The sequence below is a fragment of the Apteryx mantelli genome, chromosome 4 (assembly GCF_036417845.1).
Source record: "Apteryx mantelli isolate bAptMan1 chromosome 4, bAptMan1.hap1, whole genome shotgun sequence".
In the NCBI taxonomy this organism is placed as follows: domain Eukaryota; kingdom Metazoa; phylum Chordata; class Aves; order Apterygiformes; family Apterygidae; genus Apteryx; species Apteryx mantelli.
The window spans coordinates 35,205,379-35,223,804 of NC_089981.1; the positions used below are offsets into that span (position 1 = coordinate 35,205,379).

An 18,426-nucleotide genomic window follows, 5' to 3' on the forward strand; every position below is an offset into this window, starting at 1 on the left:
TAGTGTAAGAAGCACTAGAAGAATATCTTTTTGTGTAAAATTTAAACAAAAGTAATAGGAATATTAGAATGTTTCCTTACTGAAAATATCTACCTGATACCAGTACCTCACAATTCATTTGCAGAAGAGAGTTTACAGCTAATTTTCATGGTTTTTTTATTTAGGGTCATTCGGGGTGCCAGCATGGTGCAGTGGTTTCCTAATTTGACAGGAACCATTAATCTGGAAAGTTTGTAAGTATCTTCTACAGAAATCATTTCCAATAATTTCTTGGTTTTGTCTCTTGTGAAGCAATTGAAATGTGATTTAGTAGATCTGTCTGGAAAGCAATTGGACATATGCTGTCTTCCTGTCAAGAAATTTCAAGTAATTACATAGCTTTACTTACCATGATACCTGGGTGCCTCTGGGTACCTTTTAATAGATTAAGCTGACAACACCCTATGAAAAATGTCAGTGATATTAACCCCCTTCTTTCAGAAATGAAAAACAAGAAGTTGGCATCTTTAAAAAAAAAAAAAAAAAAAAAAAGTTTTGGTGGGTGAATCTAGCACCCTGATAGCTGAGGCACTATCTTTCTGCTCTTACGCATGCTTGTTATCTGGTCAAGTATGCAAACATTTATACACTTTTTTTCCCCTTAGAACTCTAACAGGGACCAAGATCAGCAGTATTCCCATAAATTTATGCCAAGAGCAAAAGATGCTACGAACTTTGTAAGTGTACACATTGTGCTCCTACTTTCATCTCCACCAAAATGTTTTTAAAGAAATTTAAAGCTAATTTAAAGTATTGCTCAGAATTGCTCATTGTAGTAGTTCTATCAAACTTGGAAATCTAGCTTGATTTCTTATTCTTCAGATCATCACGACTTACAGCAGAGTTGAGGTAATGCCTTATGTTCCTCAAAACAGGGTTCCCATTAGGGGGATTCACTATATTTCTTTGTTATAAAAGATATGCGAGGTAGCACGGCGGAAGGGTCTTTGCATCTTCTAATTCACAGTCCTGCTGTTCATTCTTAACACCACAGTAATCATCTACATTCAGAGGCTAAGGAAGAGGGTTTTTTAATAGCACTTTTGTCTGTGTGTGTGTGTTATGGAATACAGGAGGGAGTATCAAGAATCAAGAGTAATGGAAATGAGGATTAGGAAGGGGATGGTTATATGAAGGCAAGACAGAAAAAGCAGAAAGGAGATGTTAAAATAAATGAAAGGAAAAGAACAAACTGGAAAATGAAACCATTTGTGCGGGGGGAGAGGCAAAGATGTTTACAAAGCATACACACTCAGAGGAAGATTTTGAATGAAAGCAAGTCCTGGAAAAGTAGAAGTATATGGAGATAGAAAAATACATTCTGTTTCGTAGAAGGTAGACTGGGAAGAGAGTGATAACCCAGGATTTCTTTTTCAAATGACAGTTTCTTTTGAACAGAAATTTAAAAGTTGCTTGCAAGTTTTTAAACTCCTTTTTGCTGCATTGTTTCATAGAAGATTTGAACCAAATTCCTGCATTGTATACCATCCACCCAATTTATTCTAATTAAAAAAAAAAAAAAAGATTTTCAGTAAACTTTTTTAGATTACAACTCTCCAGCTTCATAGAATTTGTACACTATGTTTTTGGATATGCTTATATCCAGATGTAAAGCTGAAAGCAGTGCCTACAGAAACAAAAATGTAGTTTGGGAGGGATCTCATGCTGACGAAGCCAGTACAAAGGCACAGCCTGCTTCTCTATTATTTTTCTATTACAGAACACTAATTTCTGTTGTTAATGTTTGCCAAATATAGGGTTTAGGGCTGAATTTTTTTCATGCTTGCTTGCTTACATCACTCATTGAATATTTCAGGAAGGTCGGTAAAGATTTGTTCATCTAATTCAGAGAAAAAGGGAGAGAAAGAAATGCAGCTTTTAACATGGTTACACGAATAGAGGGAATGTAAGGCAATGAATCAACGTTTTGGAGCGTTACATAGACCGCCTTATTTATCCTATTCACTGACTGTTATAAGCTTGACATTGCAGTCATAATGTCTTTCTGCATTTTTGGTTGTATATAATATATATATTCAAAGTGCATAATAGGGCTAGTTAAGGGAGCTGTGGAGAGATCAGACCAGTGATTCCCTTCATGATTTTCTTTAAACTGCCCTTAGTTTTTCTGCCAAACCTTACTAGCAAGAAGATTTTTCTGCCAATCTGTTTGTTTAATGGTTGCAGTGATGTGGTGTTTCAAGTAGAACAGAGCACTAATGGAACAGAACTAAGCATTTTTCTCCCATTTTGTGTTTTGAAGGGACTTGTCTTATAACAATATAAAGGAACTCTCAAGTTTTAAGGGCTGTCATTCCTTGGAAGAAATGTAAGTAGAAATATATGTTGGTTATCTCTATTAACTCCTTAGTATGACAAGTTCTGATCTCCAGAAACTTACTTTTTGCTTAATGTTTGATCATAAGTGCATTTTTAAGATTAAGGCCGGAAAGAAAGAATATGACATCTCATGTGAGAGATATGCTGGCCAAAGAATTCAACCAATTGCATTTTCCTGAAATAGCTAAGTTTTAATTGCTCCTGTGTCACAAAAAAGAATTAAGGACACGTTAATCATGCATTTCATAGTGGTATTGTTATATGCATAAATGGAATGAGCATTTTTCTATATTCTTCCTGCCTTTTATTTCTCTTCCACTCTTCATCAATTGCCTCCATCCATCAGCATATGCTTGTATAAAATTTTTTCCTCTAGTCCCTACAAAACATGTTCTCTTTCCTCAAAACCCATCTTTTTTTTTTCCTCCCTAAATTTCATTGCTTTAAAGTTTCTTATCTTAATTTCCAAGCCCTATGCAATTTTCCCCTTGCATATGGTCCTACTTCGGCTTCCGCTCTAAAGCTTCTTTTCCCTAAGTGAGAGTGGGGATAATAGGCTCCTCACAGGCTTTTCCTATTATACTCTGTCATCTTCGAGTTATTATACACAATGTTCACTGTAAAGTGTCCCATCAAGTGTTCTGCAGAAGCTGCGGTGTGTGGAGGGAGCCTGTTACTATCTGACAAGGGCACCACTGATGATGTGCGTTTTGGAGCACATTACTGTGCTATCACTGTATACGCAGAAAGGCACATAGGAAGCAAATGAAGTGGAAGCAAAATTTGCCCATTAACTCTTGAAGTGTCTCTCAATATTTTCCTTTCATAAGTCCATATTTCGAGAAATAAAAGTGCATCCAACATTAGAATCTGACCTAAAAATTCCTTGTAGAATTAAGATACATTTGATTTAAATCCAAGTTATCCCTTGGTTTGAAGTAAGTCCAGTTTGCAAATAAAGTTTTCTTTCTACTTCTTCACTTTGCAGTTCCTTACAGCATAATCAAATCCATGAAATCACAGATGAGACTTTTCAGGGACTGTCCTCTCTTCGTATCCTGTAAGTGCAAGTTGTTACATACTGAATAAAACAAGCTGATGTTTCTGATTCACATGTAAGCAGATGTCAGGGTTTGGTGTTCTGAATTTGGTTTATGTTGAAAGGCCATATATGCTGGATCCTATGGTAAAGCAAACAATATGCAAGAGAGAGATGCTAGTAGCAGCCAGTTTCAGTCCCCCCTTTTTTATTCTCCATGTTGCATTTATAGACTTTCACATATATTTGTATAATATATAGAAAGAAAATATATACTTGTAAGTAAGGACAGGTAAAATAATACTTATTTTTACAGAAAGTTGTTTAAATTTATAAGTAAAATATATATATTCTTTCAGGTACATAAAATTGAATGCCCAATTACTAGAGAGTTTTAGTATGGAATTTCATTTTTAAGAGATTTTTCAGTAGTCCACTATTTTGTATTATATATATATTTTTTGGAGACATACTATGTATTTTCCTTGACAGGAGCAGATTAATAATACAAAATTATCCCCTTCCCTAATATTTCCATCTATATAAAGTTTATATATAAACATTGAAATTGTCAATAGTCTGATAATAATTATCTAAATTATTTGTGAACATTATGACTCCAACTGTGGTGATAATACAAAAGCACATACAAGATATTACAAAGATAAAAGGGATATTAAAAAATCTATAAATTGACAGGTGCTTTAAAATGAATGCCTTAATGTAAGTCATGGTGGTCCACCAGGAGCTGGATCTGGATTTTGAAATCCAACAAAGCAGATGCCCGTCTCTTTCTTCACGCTGTTCCTTCATCCCTTCCAGTGTAGTCATCCACAGGGGCAGTTGTCACCAAGCTGAGCTGCTAGTGCTGAGGGATGAGGGACGGGAGGGAAAGCAAGCACTAATGGGAGAGAGATGCTATCTTGGGGACGAGGTGAAGTTGGATATGGCTGCCTGACCGAGAAGAGATTGGGCTACTACTGCGCCTGTCTGGCTGGGGCTGGAGGGAGAGGGGAAACAGAAGACCTGTTTGACTTTCCTGTCAAAGGCATAATGTATTTGTCAGCTTAGCTTTTTTCTCAGTACAGTGACTGTTTCAAATTTTGATAAAAACACTAAAACGATCTTCTCTGGCATTCATTGCAGTGACCTCAGTAGAAATCAGATCCACCAGATTCACAAGGAAGCCTTCACCACCATTGGAGCTATTGTTAACCTGTAAGTAGACTATTCTGTGTAGTGACCTCCTCTTCCTATCATTAAACTGCTGAAATACTAAAATTTTTTAGCTTAAAAATGGTATGTATTTGTCTTTCATTTCATCTCTGTGGATCACAAAACCTCTTGCTAGCTGAATGTATACAGAGCACAGTAGAAAGATGCTTCTTTAATGTGCCTGCTGCACAGATAGTCATTTTCGAGACCACAGCCTTGGTCTGATACTTCCTACTCCTACAAAGCGTGCTATAGGATCATGAAGCTTACTTTGTTGTAACACTATGTTAATATTCCCATTTCAGAGACTTAAGTTTCAATGAACTCCCTTCAATTCCAACTGAAGGGTTGAGTGGACTGAACCAGCTTAAACTTGCAGGCAATTCTGAGCTGAAAGAAGCTTTGGCAGCAAAGAACTTTGCAAAGCTCCGGTATGTTGGTTAATAACACTGTAAGAGTGCCTCGCTTATTTTGACAGTAATAAACAATGTGACAGTAAATGAAGCCCATTTAGATAATACTTATGACAGATGATGAGGCATTTGCTGAGTCCTGCAGTACCTTAATGTTGGCATATATTAAGGGGCGTCCTGACTGTTCTGATGTAGAAGCCATTTGCAGGCATTTTTCTTGGAACCTTTTACATTATAGCTCCCCAGCTTTTTAGACAGATGCCATCTGACTTTGGAGTAGCAGTTTGGATGGTTTCCATTTGTTAATTTGAATTGAGCACATCTGTCTTTCAGGGAGTGGGAAATGGAAACAGACTCACAGGTCCAATTCCATAATCACCACACTTTATGCAAATGCTGTGTATTTTTGGAGGCAAATGATAAGAATAACAGTAGTCATTCAAATTGAAACCTGTTACTGATTTCATCAGGTGGTGAACTGGACAATGAAGAACTGTTTTTCAAAGATCTTTGTAATTATTAGTCTCCCAATCCCTAAGAAGCAATTAAAATTTGTTTCCCATACTGTCAGTTGGGAAAATGGAGATGAAGATACTGTTAATTTGTCCAAGGCCAGCAAGAGAGTCCATGTCACTTTTAGAATCTGGTCTCAGCAGTTCTGTGGAAGTAACAGACTTTGTTTTTGATCTGTGATTGAGAATTAATGCGTTGTTGGATCCTTTAGACTGATGTTCCTCATAAATATACAAGAACAGAATTCAGGAATACTGCTGATGGTTGATATTGCATCCTTGATTCAGAAAGATTTTTCTTTGGTCTGCCATTATTGTTGTGCATATCACTGTTGTGAACAAATGTCAATTGTCAGCAAACGAACGTTGAGAAGGAAAGATGCATTTTTAACATGTGGTCATCTGGGAATTAACTTTCCTACAAAACAGCAACTGTGTAGTTATCTTGCTTGATTAGTTTTCATTTGTACAGTAATGCCATAAAAACTAGTAAGAACTCATTTTGTATAAGGAGAAGAATGAGTAGTAAAGCAAGCTAAATATCACAGAATTTTTTGTACTCCTTGCTACAAACAAGACTTCAATATATCATCTTCCCTTTATCTCAGTGGAAAAGTTTGTCAGAAATGATTATAACCAGTCCAATTTGAAATGGATTTTTCTTAGTGACTCTGACAAAAAGAGGCCTCAGTTTTAGTACTGAAGTGAGCCACTTGATGTTTTTAATAACTGATGATCTTAATTAGGGTTACAACAGATAACGTTGTTCATTGTTTTGCCTGTGTTTCAGGTCTCTCTCTGTGCCGTATGCTTACCAGTGTTGTGCATTTTGGGGTTGTGATTCTTATTTAAACTCTAACACTGAAGATTCCAGTCACCAAGATCAAGGTGCCTTGATGGATCGTGAGAAAGGTAAGCATTTCATTGTAATAGAACCAGTGTATTATTTTTGGGCCACGCTAGACCAAATAAGTGTGCATTGTCTTTAAATAAGGACATTTGGAAAAGAATGTAAATCTTTGTAGGGCTATAAAAGCTGCCTCTGAAAGAGCTTGGCAGTTGGTTACAGATGGGCAGTGCCCTGCTCTTTTTAAATGTGTGAAATTTGACAGTGTAAGATTTTCCTGTTAAAAATGCCTTTTATTCTCTTATTCTAAATTGCCAGGATGGTTTCTGTCATTTTCTTCCAGAGCTCCCAGTAGAAAAATCCAATTGGTCTCTGCTGAGACCAGTTCCTGTTCAGACAGGGCTTGAACTCTCTCCCTACACTGTCTAGTTTAAGGCCCATAGATCTTTCCCTAGTGATGAAAGATTTTGCTTCTTTATAATAAAGCATTATGAGTAGCTAGGGCAGGCAGTAGTATCTTAAATGGTTACAGCAATTTCTGCAGTGAGCCTTTGACCTTAAGTGGCAAACCAGAACAGCTCCACTTGTTAAAGGCTTGAATATTGGTGAGGTGTTAGGTCTTTGATCTTTCAAAGGAATACTTCCATCCTAGGCAGCTCTGTTGCATATCACTTTTTCCCTTTCTATGACTAACCTGTTTTTCCTTTTACTTGGATACAGTTGATGCAGATGTTCTAAGAAATGATGAAAATGAGGAATTGAGGCAGACTATTATTCACTGTACACCAACAACAGGTAAACCTAATAAAGTGCTTTAGCTGTGCTGTGAACTTCAGGCATTGTGTTATGCAAATAGCTGTGTACAGAATTACACATTTCATCCCTCATAGTCATTCTGTACACAGATGAAATTCTACAATACTTTGGTGAAACTTCATTTGATGTCAGTGTTGTTTTGGATGAGCAAATGCAAAAAGATTTAGCTCAGCTTTACACCCATAGCACTATATTGGAGAGCTGTGTTAGGAAAAAAACCCTGAAGTTTGTTTCCATAAGCAGAACATACAGGACTGTAATCTTCATTTGGAGCATGTTGTGTTTAATGCACTGTCCCCTGTGCTACTCTTGCCAAAGCAATGTCTGTGGAGGAGACTGTATGCATGCTCATCTGCTTCAGTGAGAAGTCAGCCTGTGCTTCAAAAATTCAGTTGGAACTGCCTTCACTGGTGTTGTAAACTAAGCTTGCTGTCTTTGCAGAAGAGAGGTTGAGGAACACTCATATGGTCTGTTCCTCCAGCCCTGCTAATGGCAGCATTAATGGACAGCAGAGGGGCTGTTACAAGTAGCTAGAACAGGCAGTATTATCTTAAACTGCCACAGATTTTTTTGCAGTGAGTCTTACTGGCATACCAGAACTACTCCAGTTCAGAGTTGAACAGTCCAGGAGTGTTGGAAGCCTTTGATCTTGTAAAGGAATATTTTCATTCTAGGCAGCTTCATTGCTGCCCTTCTGCTTATCTTCCTTCTACTGAGAATTTCCACACACGGTCCCACTCAGCTACTGGAGCGCCAGCTGTGGGGCTTCCTCCTTCCTCGTCTTTGCCGCAGGCTCTTGAGGAGAGGCTTTTTATACATCTTGTATCCTCCTGTTTGCATGAGCAGGAATATATAGAGGCATGCTTCCAGTGAAGCTACTTCTGGGCGACCAAGGGTTTCCCAAGTCTTGTTTCATTCTTTTCTCCTAAACTAGTATTTTAAATCTATTATGAAGATTCATCTGTTTGCCCTTCATCTTTTGTGCTAGCTCCAGCTTTAGCATATAGAAAATTACAAGGATTTCTTGATCACAGCAAAAAGTCTGTGGTCAGAAAGTCAAACATTACTAGTGTAACTGCATAATCTGAGAATTAATTTGACCCATGCTACTTATTTGCTTTTGATCTCCTGTTTGCAGAATGAAAATTCAAATGGTATGTTGTATGGGTTAAATCTTTAAAGTCCTTAGCTCTCTCTTTTGGCCCATGCCAGAGATGCTGTAGCTCTAAAAGGAATGAAGAGCTTGTTTTACAAGTTTACAGTTTGCCTTGTTTTTCCACCAGTCCCTCCCATATTAACAACTTATTTTCCAGTCCATATGTCATCTGGTCATAAGTAGGACACTCCACCCACCATATAAGTTCTGAATCATTGCTCGTCTAGTAGATCCACTTTCCACTTTGCCTAATGGCAGGAATGGATTGCTGAACAGTGGCACTCTAATAACATAGCACCGAAAGCAGCAAAACTCATCCTTCCTAGTATGAATTTCCCCCCCTACTTATGAAGTATGCATTTCTCTGGATGGGTTGGGAATATTGGTGGGAGAGTAGGTTAAGTTTTAACTATAAGGGCAGTTAAATGTTAGGAGAAAGACAGGAAGATGTGGTGGGTTTTGTTCTTTGTCTAAAGATACCTTGTTATACTGTTACTAGAAAACAGACTTCAAGTTGATTTTGGAAACACTGAGTTCACATTTTTAAATTTCCTAAGTAGCAAATTTTTATTTTTAAATATATTCAGGTTAGCAGATTTTGCTGCATCATGTTAACATACTTTAATGATTCTAGTGATGATCTTTTACTCTGGGATACCTGCAAAAAAAGGGACTTTACAGCTGGTTTTACTGGTCTAATAATCTAGTTAACAGCATTATTTCCTGGCCAGGAATAAAGTTTGCTCATTTAAACAAACAAACAAACAAAAAAGATTCTTTTTTGCCTTCGCAGTTCAGTTATTCCTGGTAGTGGCTTTACGCCTTGGAAGATGCTGTACTGACCATTAATCATCCTCAGCAGTTTCTGTGGCAGTCAGCATTTGGAGTGGGGTGTATTCACCTTTCCCCTGCCTAAAAGGGGAGCATGAGCTGTGCGGAGCCTGAGGTCCGGGGGTTCCTCCTGCCCCTGCCGGGCCGGGGCTGCCCCGGCCGGGCTCGGCAGCGCAGTGCGGGCGATGTTCTGCCTCGTCCTCAGCCGCAGAGCACCTGATTGCATGGCCAGAGCCTCGCTATTGTGTGTAGGACAATTAGCAGTTCCTAATAGGGATGAAGGAGAGGTTAAACTCTTCTAATTGTTATATAAAATCACTGGTATTTTCCTATGGAATAAGTAGCAATTAGAAGGATTAGAAGGGTAAGGAGAATATAGTGATCTTTTTTTTTTCTTGTCTCTCCTCATATTATTTTGCCTGTTACACATTTTATTATTTAAGCTTTTTACCACTTTGTTCTTCAGCTCAGCAAAAGAAGAAGAACCGTTTTCCCTGTGTGCCTTTCCAGGCTCACAGTGCCTTTCATCAACAAAAAAGGGGGAAAAAAAGAAACTTGCAGTGAAATTCCTGCCCCTATTAAAGCCGATAAATTGAATTTGTCGGCTGTTTTACAGATGTTTCCTTGTGACCAAAAGCTACTCTGGAAGGCATGTTTGTGAATTATTTTTTGAGAGAGCAGCTTTTAAAAAATCCCTTCCCCCTAAAAGTTGGTTGTGAATACTTGTTTTTATTCCATTACCAGCTTGGTTTATAAAGTGTAAAATCAAAAGAAAGAAAAAATGTTTAGGTGGCACTAATAAAAGCTATTTTGAGTAGCTAAAAGGTAATTAAGTTTGTTTGTTTATACAAAGTATTCCCGAGTGACCATTCATCGCAGTAATTATTATTTCAGGCATAATTAATTAGTAAATAGCTGCAGCAGAATAGTTTACTTTCAAATGACCTATTTAGCAGTTCAGCTGGGTACTCTATTCATGAATTAATGAGGAGTGCTCTTGTAATCTTGCTTGTTAAGGCACGATTTTTTTTCCTAAACTGGTTGTCCTTTTTCTTCTAGGTGCTTTCAAGCCTTGTGAATATTTACTGGGAAGCTGGATGATTCGACTTACTGTCTGGTTTATTTTTTTGGTTGCTTTGTTCTTCAACCTGCTTGTCATGTTAACAATATTTGCATCTTGTACTCCATTGCCATCCTCCAAACTGTTTATAGGCCTGATTTCTGTCTCTAACTTATTTATGGGAGTCTATACTGGTATTTTAACTTTTCTGGATGCTGTCTCTTGGGGAAGATTTGCTGAATTTGGCATATGGTGGGAGACTGGCAGTGGTTGCAGAGTTGCTGGGTTTCTTGCAGTCTTTTCGTCAGAAAGTGCCATTTTTTTCCTGATGTTGGCAGCTGTTGAGCGGAGCTTCTCTGCAAAGGAGATCATTAAAAAGGGGAAAAGCAATCACCAAAAACAATTTCAAATTGCTGCAGTTTTTGCTTTCCTGTGTGCTATGGTAGCAGGATGCTTACCACTCTTTCATAAAGTGGAGTATTCAGCGTCACCCCTTTGCTTGCCCTTCCCCACTGGAGAAACACCTTCATTAGGTTTTACAGTAACTTTAGTGCTCCTGAATTCGTTAGCATTTTTGTTAATGGCTGTTATCTACACTAAACTGTATTGCAACTTGGAGAAAGAGGACCTCTCCGAAAACTCTCAGTCCAGCATGATTAAGCATGTCGCTTGGCTAATCTTCACGAATTGCATCTTTTTCTGCCCTGTTGCGTTTTTCTCATTTGCACCGTTGATCACTGCAATTTCTATCAGCCCTGAAATAATGAAGTCTGTTACTTTGATATTTTTTCCATTACCTGCTTGCCTGAACCCAGTTCTGTACGTGTTCTTCAATCCAAAGTTCAAGGAGGACTGGAAGTTGCTCAGACGTCATATGACCAGGAAGAGTGGAGCAGTAGCAATTTCCGTCAATACTCAAGGGGGCTGCGTGACGCAGGATTTCTACTATGACTGTGGCATGTACACACACTTGCAGGGTAACGTTGCCATGTGTGAATGTTGTGAATCGCTCCTTTTGTCCAAGCCTGTGCCATGTAAACATTTAATAAAATCCCACAGCTGCCCCACGCTGGCAGTAGTGCCTTGCCAAAGGCCAGACGGCTACTGGTCAGACTGTGGCACCCAGTCAGCCCACTCCGATTACGCGGACGAAGACGACTCCTTCGTGTCGGACAGTTCAGACCAAGTGCAGGCCTGCGGGCGTGCATGTTTCTACCAAAGCCGAGGATTCCCTTTGGTTCGTTACGCCTACAACATACCAAGAATTAAAGACTGAAGGGCTTTGCCATCAGCTGTTCTAAGGAAAAGGTGTAATGCTTCGTAGACGGTTACCCATTTTGACCTTTCAACCAGGAAGCACTTTTGTAATCGTTTTTTTAGTGTCATTTGTAAAGAAGGGAAGTGGGCAGTAATTTCTTGAGCCATACATTTAAAAATAATAAATTGCCCTGACTGTAAATAATTGGTAAATCAAATTTGTTACCCAATATTTTTACTCTTTGCGAGCAATAGTGGTTTCTTTTATACAGTTTTTACATGCTGAAGGTCTCTTTCCACGTTGTGCTCCAGTTGTTTTTTGCTTCTGCTGTTGGCAAGGTAAGTTGTTGGGGTTTTTTTTCTTCTTGCCAAAGCACAATATAAAGGACAGCTGTTAATATTAAAGAAACTATTTTTAAGTGTGACTTTTCTATAATAAAGCAAACAACTCTGTTGCTAGCTTTGTATAGTGTATTCAGCATTGAATCTCAGGATGAATTTTACTGCAGGGCCAACAAAGGGATTAATTCTCCCGTACAGAACTGTGAGAGTGATACAGGAACACCATGTTTGTTTTATATTTCAAGCCAACATTCAATTTGAAAAAACTTTTTTTTTTTTTCTAATAGAAGTACTTAGAATCCGCAATATCTGTGGACTCCATGAAATAAGAATATTAACAGCTGTCAGGAATAATAGAGTTGAAAACATTTTTCTGTGATGATGCATTGCTTCAGGTGAACCACAGCACCTTCCTTCAGTATTGTGCAGTAAGGTCCTGCTATTGGAAGGAATATCGATGGATCAGATGGTACATCAGCAGTGCTGTCAGTGTATGCAGCTCGTGTTTATAGGAAAAGACTGGCTAATGTTTCACCATCTGTTGAATGCTAGCGCACCCAACAATATCTGTGAATAGACTGAGATTTTAGCAAATGGAGGGACAACAGAAAGCAATTTTGCAATAAAATAAATGTGTTTTTGCCAATTATTTTACTGAGAGTAAAATAGACTGTGTGGAGTCACTGATTTTCATGTAAATCAGCGCATTATTTTTAAACCATTTAAGTCCTGAGGCCCAAATCATTTAACTACAATCACTGATCCATTTATCTACATTTAGTTTGAAATCTGATCAATAAAGTTATGAATGCATGATCAAGTAATTATATATGTTTCTTGGGCAATATGTTAAATCAAGAGCAAATCCACTGCCATCCCAGTTACTCTGGAGACATTCTTCTTAAGATTTAAAGCTAGATTGCTGTTTTGAGATTTAAACTGTATATACTGTTCATATGATGAATTTTTATCTTCGTATTGTAAATTATTTGATAGAACACATGATGGGAAATGTGGCTTCAGTTCATTTTGTTAATTAAAGCTACCTCCTAAAATATAGTGGCTGCCAGTAGCAGGATGTTTAAAATGTGGTTTATATACTTTTTGCATTGTAAATAGACATGGTTGTATATTGTCACTGTAATAAAAACAGAATCCTTGTATATCAAAATCATGTAGTTTGTACAAAATATGGGAGGATTATTTACTGTATGCTGTTAATTTTGTAAGCCAAAATATTCACATGTAAAAAGAAAAGAGAAGAAAACCACCCCAGAGTTGTTCATTCTTATATTTACACTCGTAAATATTACATCTGCAATTAGCATGGAATGTTACACTGAAAGCAAATAAAGGGTACATGAATATTGATTGTTATTTATCTCCATTTTTTTTAAAAGTTAAGATCAAAAATGGTGCAGCTAGATTAAAAAAAGATTGTAGATGATCATGTGTCATCTGCTCTGCACTACGTGTGGTTAGAGTTTTGGGAAAGAATTGCCAGCAAAAGAGAGTTGCCAGTTTATATGTGGATTTATGATCTCAGACTAATGCTGACTCTAGACATGCAGGATGTTAAAAAATTCAGAGATGTGTTTGCCCTCTTAGAAAGTGATTTCCTTTTTTTTTTTTTTCTTAAAAAAAAAAAAGACATCATTACATATAGAATTTAAGCTCAAATGTTTTTAGTATGGCTTTGAAAGTCATCCAGATTCTTAAAACTATTTCCATGTCAAGATTTACTCTTTTTTTTTTTTTTTTTTTTTTTAAAAGCCTTAGTTTTGAGATTCACATAATCTGTTCCACACTCCCTCTGTTGGCCAAAACACAGGTAAAAATATTTTTCAAAAAGGAACATAAATTTCAGATGCAATTTTGTAGTGAGTAGGGAAGGAAATCCAAATATCAAGCTTCCAAAAAATCTGGTGTATATTCAAACAGTACTATTGTGTATGGGTTTATTTCTTCTCTGTTTTACAAATGAGTCTTTACTGAAATGCTGTTAAAATTGTCAAGTGTGGTTCATTTGAAATTCTAGTATTTCATTATAAATCAGTGTTTTCGGAGTTGTAATTATGTTAATGGTTAACTTTCAATGCAGTCAGTCCAGTGTCTTTCAACATACACAAGTTCTATCTACAGGTAGAGATGAAAGAATACAGGCAATAGCTACTCAAATCAATACATCAAGAAACAGTGCTGCACAACTTAACCTGTCTCAACATCACCTTATACCCAACACCTGGAGAGGATCATACAAGGAGAACTCGGAGAAATCCGGCCAACAGGTACCGAATAACTCATTTGTCACGTCTTTGCCAGACCAGTTGATCTCAATAGCAGGGCCTACATTCACGGGGAATTCACTCTTCCCTCTCATCCCCTGCCTCAAAAGATGGTATCAAAGATGGGTGGATAATTCTCCTTAAACCTGTACTGTGTTCGGATTAGTAATGTGTGTTTTTTCCTCAGTTAACTCTGTACAGGTGTTTTTCAGAATTATCACTCTCGGGCAGCTGCCTTCCCAGCTAAGCAAGGCTTCCTAATTTTAGTTTTGATACTGAAGCAACTGAAAGATCAGGAAGTTAAGCCCTCCTTGGGTGTCTACAGGAAATAAATCCTCTGATTTCCTAAAGTCTAAAGTTAGCTGAAACTGTCCTTGTAGTGACAATGTCAATTACCTTCTTTCCAAACCTGCTAAACCACTGTTGTATCTGAGCCCTGAGAGTGGATTTAGCATGCAAAAAGATTTGCTGGTGACTTTGAAAAAAGGAAAACTTTGAGCAAGCAGAGGATCTTTTTCTTGCCTCATTGCCATGTAAGAAAGCAGCTTACTGTGGGGGACAGAGGCAAAAAGAAAGCTGCTAACAGTTGTTGTTAAGGTATTTCCCTCCATTAAAAGTAGTTTCATATGGACAGCTATTAGTCTGCTGTACTGAAGTATTTGGGTGAGTTCTTTTAATTCAAAATGGAGCCTTTTATTCTCTTATAAAAATAATACAGCTAATTGGCAACTCTTTAGTCTGGATCCCTTTCCCCTTTTTTCATTTCTTTCCAGCAGAACTTCCTGTATTTAATCATGCAGTTACTCAGAAATTTCAAAGTTGCACAAAAGATTTTTTCTTCAATAATTCTTTTGACTTCGATTATTATTTTAAGCCTTCTGTTTTAATTTACAGGCTAATATTTTTAATTAAAAGAACAATGCACATTTTGTTTCATACATATTCTCAGTTTAATAATTTTTAATTACGTAGATGCTTTTGATCTTTTACTGCTAGCATAATACGTTCATTTTTAGCAAAAGGTTTTTTTTATATTACCCTTCATATATTGTACAGTAGAATCTCACCAATTTACTCTTAGCACTAAGTCCAGCTAAGCGTGTTTTAGAAAATTTGGAAGTGAATGGAAACTAAAAGGGAATAATGCATCAGAAATTCCTATGTTTTGTTTACTGTCGTATACAGGAGGATGAAAGGACACGTTTTATATGTTGCATTCATGGCATTATACTGCTGTTAAATATCATTTAGGCTTTATTTAAGAAATACTGGTTAAAGGTCACTGTAGCATTTACAATAAAACTGCTTATATTTGAGGGTAGCAAAATATGAGGTGTGTCACTGGATTCCAGTAACAAAAGCATAACCTACAAGTATCGTCTGAAAACTTCAGCCGGAAAACGAGTGAGTAAATCTGTTAATAACTGAGTTTTAAGAGTGTGATGACTGGAGTAAAGAGTGCATAAGCAAAAACTAGCTATACAAGTGAAGGCTGTTCAAAAGCAGCAGAGCTGTGGTCTCCAAGTAATAAAAAACAGATGCTTTTGTCTTGAATATAAGGTGAAGTCAAGCCAACTGAGCTGAGTGGAGATCCTGCTGTTCATTCAGAAAGATGGGATCTTACGATAAATGTTCCTTAGAGTTCTTGCCCATTCCCCTATGAAAAAGAGAGATTCTCATCTTCTCAAGGCTGCGCCCCTTGAAAGCAGACTGTTCATCTTCACACCAGCAGAAGCTGGACTGGGGTTAGTAGTGGGTACAGTGTAATGCAGAGGTGAGAATACACTTAAGGTGAAGGAAAATGGAAGGAATCCTAAGATCCCTCAAATTTCACAGTCTCTAATTAAGCAGAATTACAAATGCAGGCACAAAACCAGTCAACAGAACAGCATAGGCTGTGCTCCTTCAGCTCTGATGATGAGTGTGGGGCCAAACAGCTTTCTTCTTCATGTACATGCCTGCTGCATCACATAATTTCCCCACACTGGAAGATCTGAAAATTTGGGAAGACTTCTTAGATTTGACTAAATGTAGTTCAAAAAAAATTTTTTTTACTCAGATTTAAAGTTTAGACATACCTTCTTCATAAATTTATGCTTAGTTGATATCAACAGGCTTAAGGCATGCTGTCTATGCCTTAATTTGTGCTTAAATTTAGTAGTTTTTTTAGTAGGATTATTTTCATACTTTCTGTTTAAGAATGCAGCTACATCTGAAAGCAATTTTATTTTATTCTTGTCATTAAATCTGATTAATATTAATGTAGCTAAACTGAGGGGTTTCCTTTTCATGGCCCTTCTGCTTCTCTGAGACTGAGCTTTTCAGATTACAGCTGAATTTCTAATATTCAAGTATTTCATAAAGAAGAGTTGACAAATTCAGAATAGTTAATTTGTGTGTAGAATTTAATTCATTTCAATGTTTGATAGCTGTAAGACTACTTTCTCAATGTATTTTCTGTGTGAAATGATTTTCCAAATACTGCGAATCACGGTTAGGGATTATTCTGACTGAACAGACAGAATGTGCTCTGACTGAATTTAACTCCATGCTGCTAAATAGCTTAATGTATTTATTCCATAATCTATACAGAATAGTGTATGATGGTGTTGATTGGGTTAGCACAGAATAACTGAATGTAGTTTTTGTTTCTTTGGCTTAATTTCTCACCAATCTTTCACAACTGTAACAACCATATATATATGTATTCATTACACTCAAATTTTCTGTGGCAACTTTTGTGCTTCATCATGTCAGTTTAGCTCATAGGCTTAGTGGTATTGGTACTTAAACCTTACTATGGCAGATGCTTTTTAGATGCAGTCTTTCCTAAGTTCACAGAATTAAAATTTTGCCATGAAGCATGTCCTTGTAATGTGTCATTGGTCTGCTTGTCAGTCCTTTGGCCACAGAAAATAGCCTCTGAAAACTTCACAGCTGTACACAGCACTTGCAGTAGTGTATCCGAACGTGCAGCATCACCATTTTAATGCTTAGAGTTTTACAAGCATTGGGATCTTATCTTGCCGATTGCAGGAGCTAGGGCACAGTGACTATGGAACTGGCAGAGACGCTTCGCTTGGCTGCGCATCGGCCCACATTGTAAGGAGGAGTAACGACAGCTGTATGGGCACCTTTACCACTCCTCAAAGCTGGATGCTTCTGCCCTTCCAGTGGCCATGCTTTCATTCCCCAAAAGGTGCACTGGCTTTTGCTGTCCTCTGTTTCGTCAGTCCTGAAACGTAAACTCTGATACCTTGTCACATTATTATGGTTTGCAGTGCACTCTTAATGCATGCTATTGGTCCAACATAGTCTTCAGGAAGCAAGGCTGAAACAGCAGCAGGATATAAGCACTTTTCTTTTGTAAAGGTAGATGATATTTCTGTACTCAAATCCTCAGGGAATTACCTTATTCTATATAATTCTATATAATAATAAGCAGTTTTCTTAGGGAGGAAGAGGAGGACTCAAATGTTTGTGTATTAAGCAAATTGCTGCTGGCTGCTGCCTTAACCTTGAGACATCCATTTCATAAAGGGAAGAGTTTCTGCTGTAGGTAGTAGAAGTCGCATCCACATTTGCTTCTGGCCAGCATGGGTAAATGGTTGTGGAGATTCATCAGAAGTGTGAGATAACTGGTGCAGTAAAATACTAAAGTCCTCAGTTCAGTCAGACAGGACTTGTATAAAAAAGTTGAGACTGTTGCTCATCTTTGTTATGAAACAGGGCTTTAAGGTCACAGGAGGTTGTCAAGCCTTTGTAAGATGTTTTGGAATTATCTTGGACAGCGCCCTGTTGAAATACTTGCAGTTTTTATGCCTGCCATGATAGGAAGCTTTGCTTTGTGCTGCTTGTTTAGCCATGTAGTAAACATTTTTTTCTTGCCTTTTTTTTTGCTGTATACAGCACACACATAATGTTAATGTAAAACCACAGATGGTTTATGTTTAACAAAGCTAAGGCATAGTGTAGTGCGCCTTGTATCCTAAGATTTCAGTCAGTCTGATTTGAGTTGTTTTTTTTAAACTCTAGCATGAAATTTAGCTTCTAGTGCCATTTTGTTATCTCCAATATTTGAAATAGCTTTAATTATTTTAATAGGTGTAATTTGTTGCCTGTTGGAGACGGTAGCTAGTAGTACCTGAGTCTTTATTTGATGATGATGAGCTCAACAACCTACCACAAGTGGCCGGAATTACTTTAACATCACGAGGATCAAGGTGCTGCACAGTGATGTAGTCAATATAATAGGAGTGCTGTGCTTTGATCAG

At 37.5% G+C, this 18,426-nt stretch overlaps 1 protein-coding gene across 1 annotated transcript in view; it reads left to right on the plus strand.

Annotated features, from left to right (window-relative positions):
• The window catches only part of LGR4 (leucine rich repeat containing G protein-coupled receptor 4), an 81,479-nt gene extending 68,241 nt beyond the window's left edge, over positions 1-13,238 (plus strand). The window contains exons 10-18 of the mRNA XM_067296229.1: positions 165-233; positions 645-716; positions 2,303-2,368; positions 3,368-3,439; positions 4,565-4,636; positions 4,939-5,064; positions 6,349-6,470; positions 7,126-7,200; positions 10,268-13,238. Coding sequence (XP_067152330.1) covers positions 165-233; positions 645-716; positions 2,303-2,368; positions 3,368-3,439; positions 4,565-4,636; positions 4,939-5,064; positions 6,349-6,470; positions 7,126-7,200; positions 10,268-11,544 — 1,951 coding nt within the window. The 3' untranslated portion in view covers positions 11,545-13,238. The remainder of the gene's footprint in view (positions 1-164; positions 234-644; positions 717-2,302; positions 2,369-3,367; positions 3,440-4,564; positions 4,637-4,938; positions 5,065-6,348; positions 6,471-7,125; positions 7,201-10,267) is intronic.
• Positions 13,239-18,426: the final 5,188 nt, after the last annotated feature.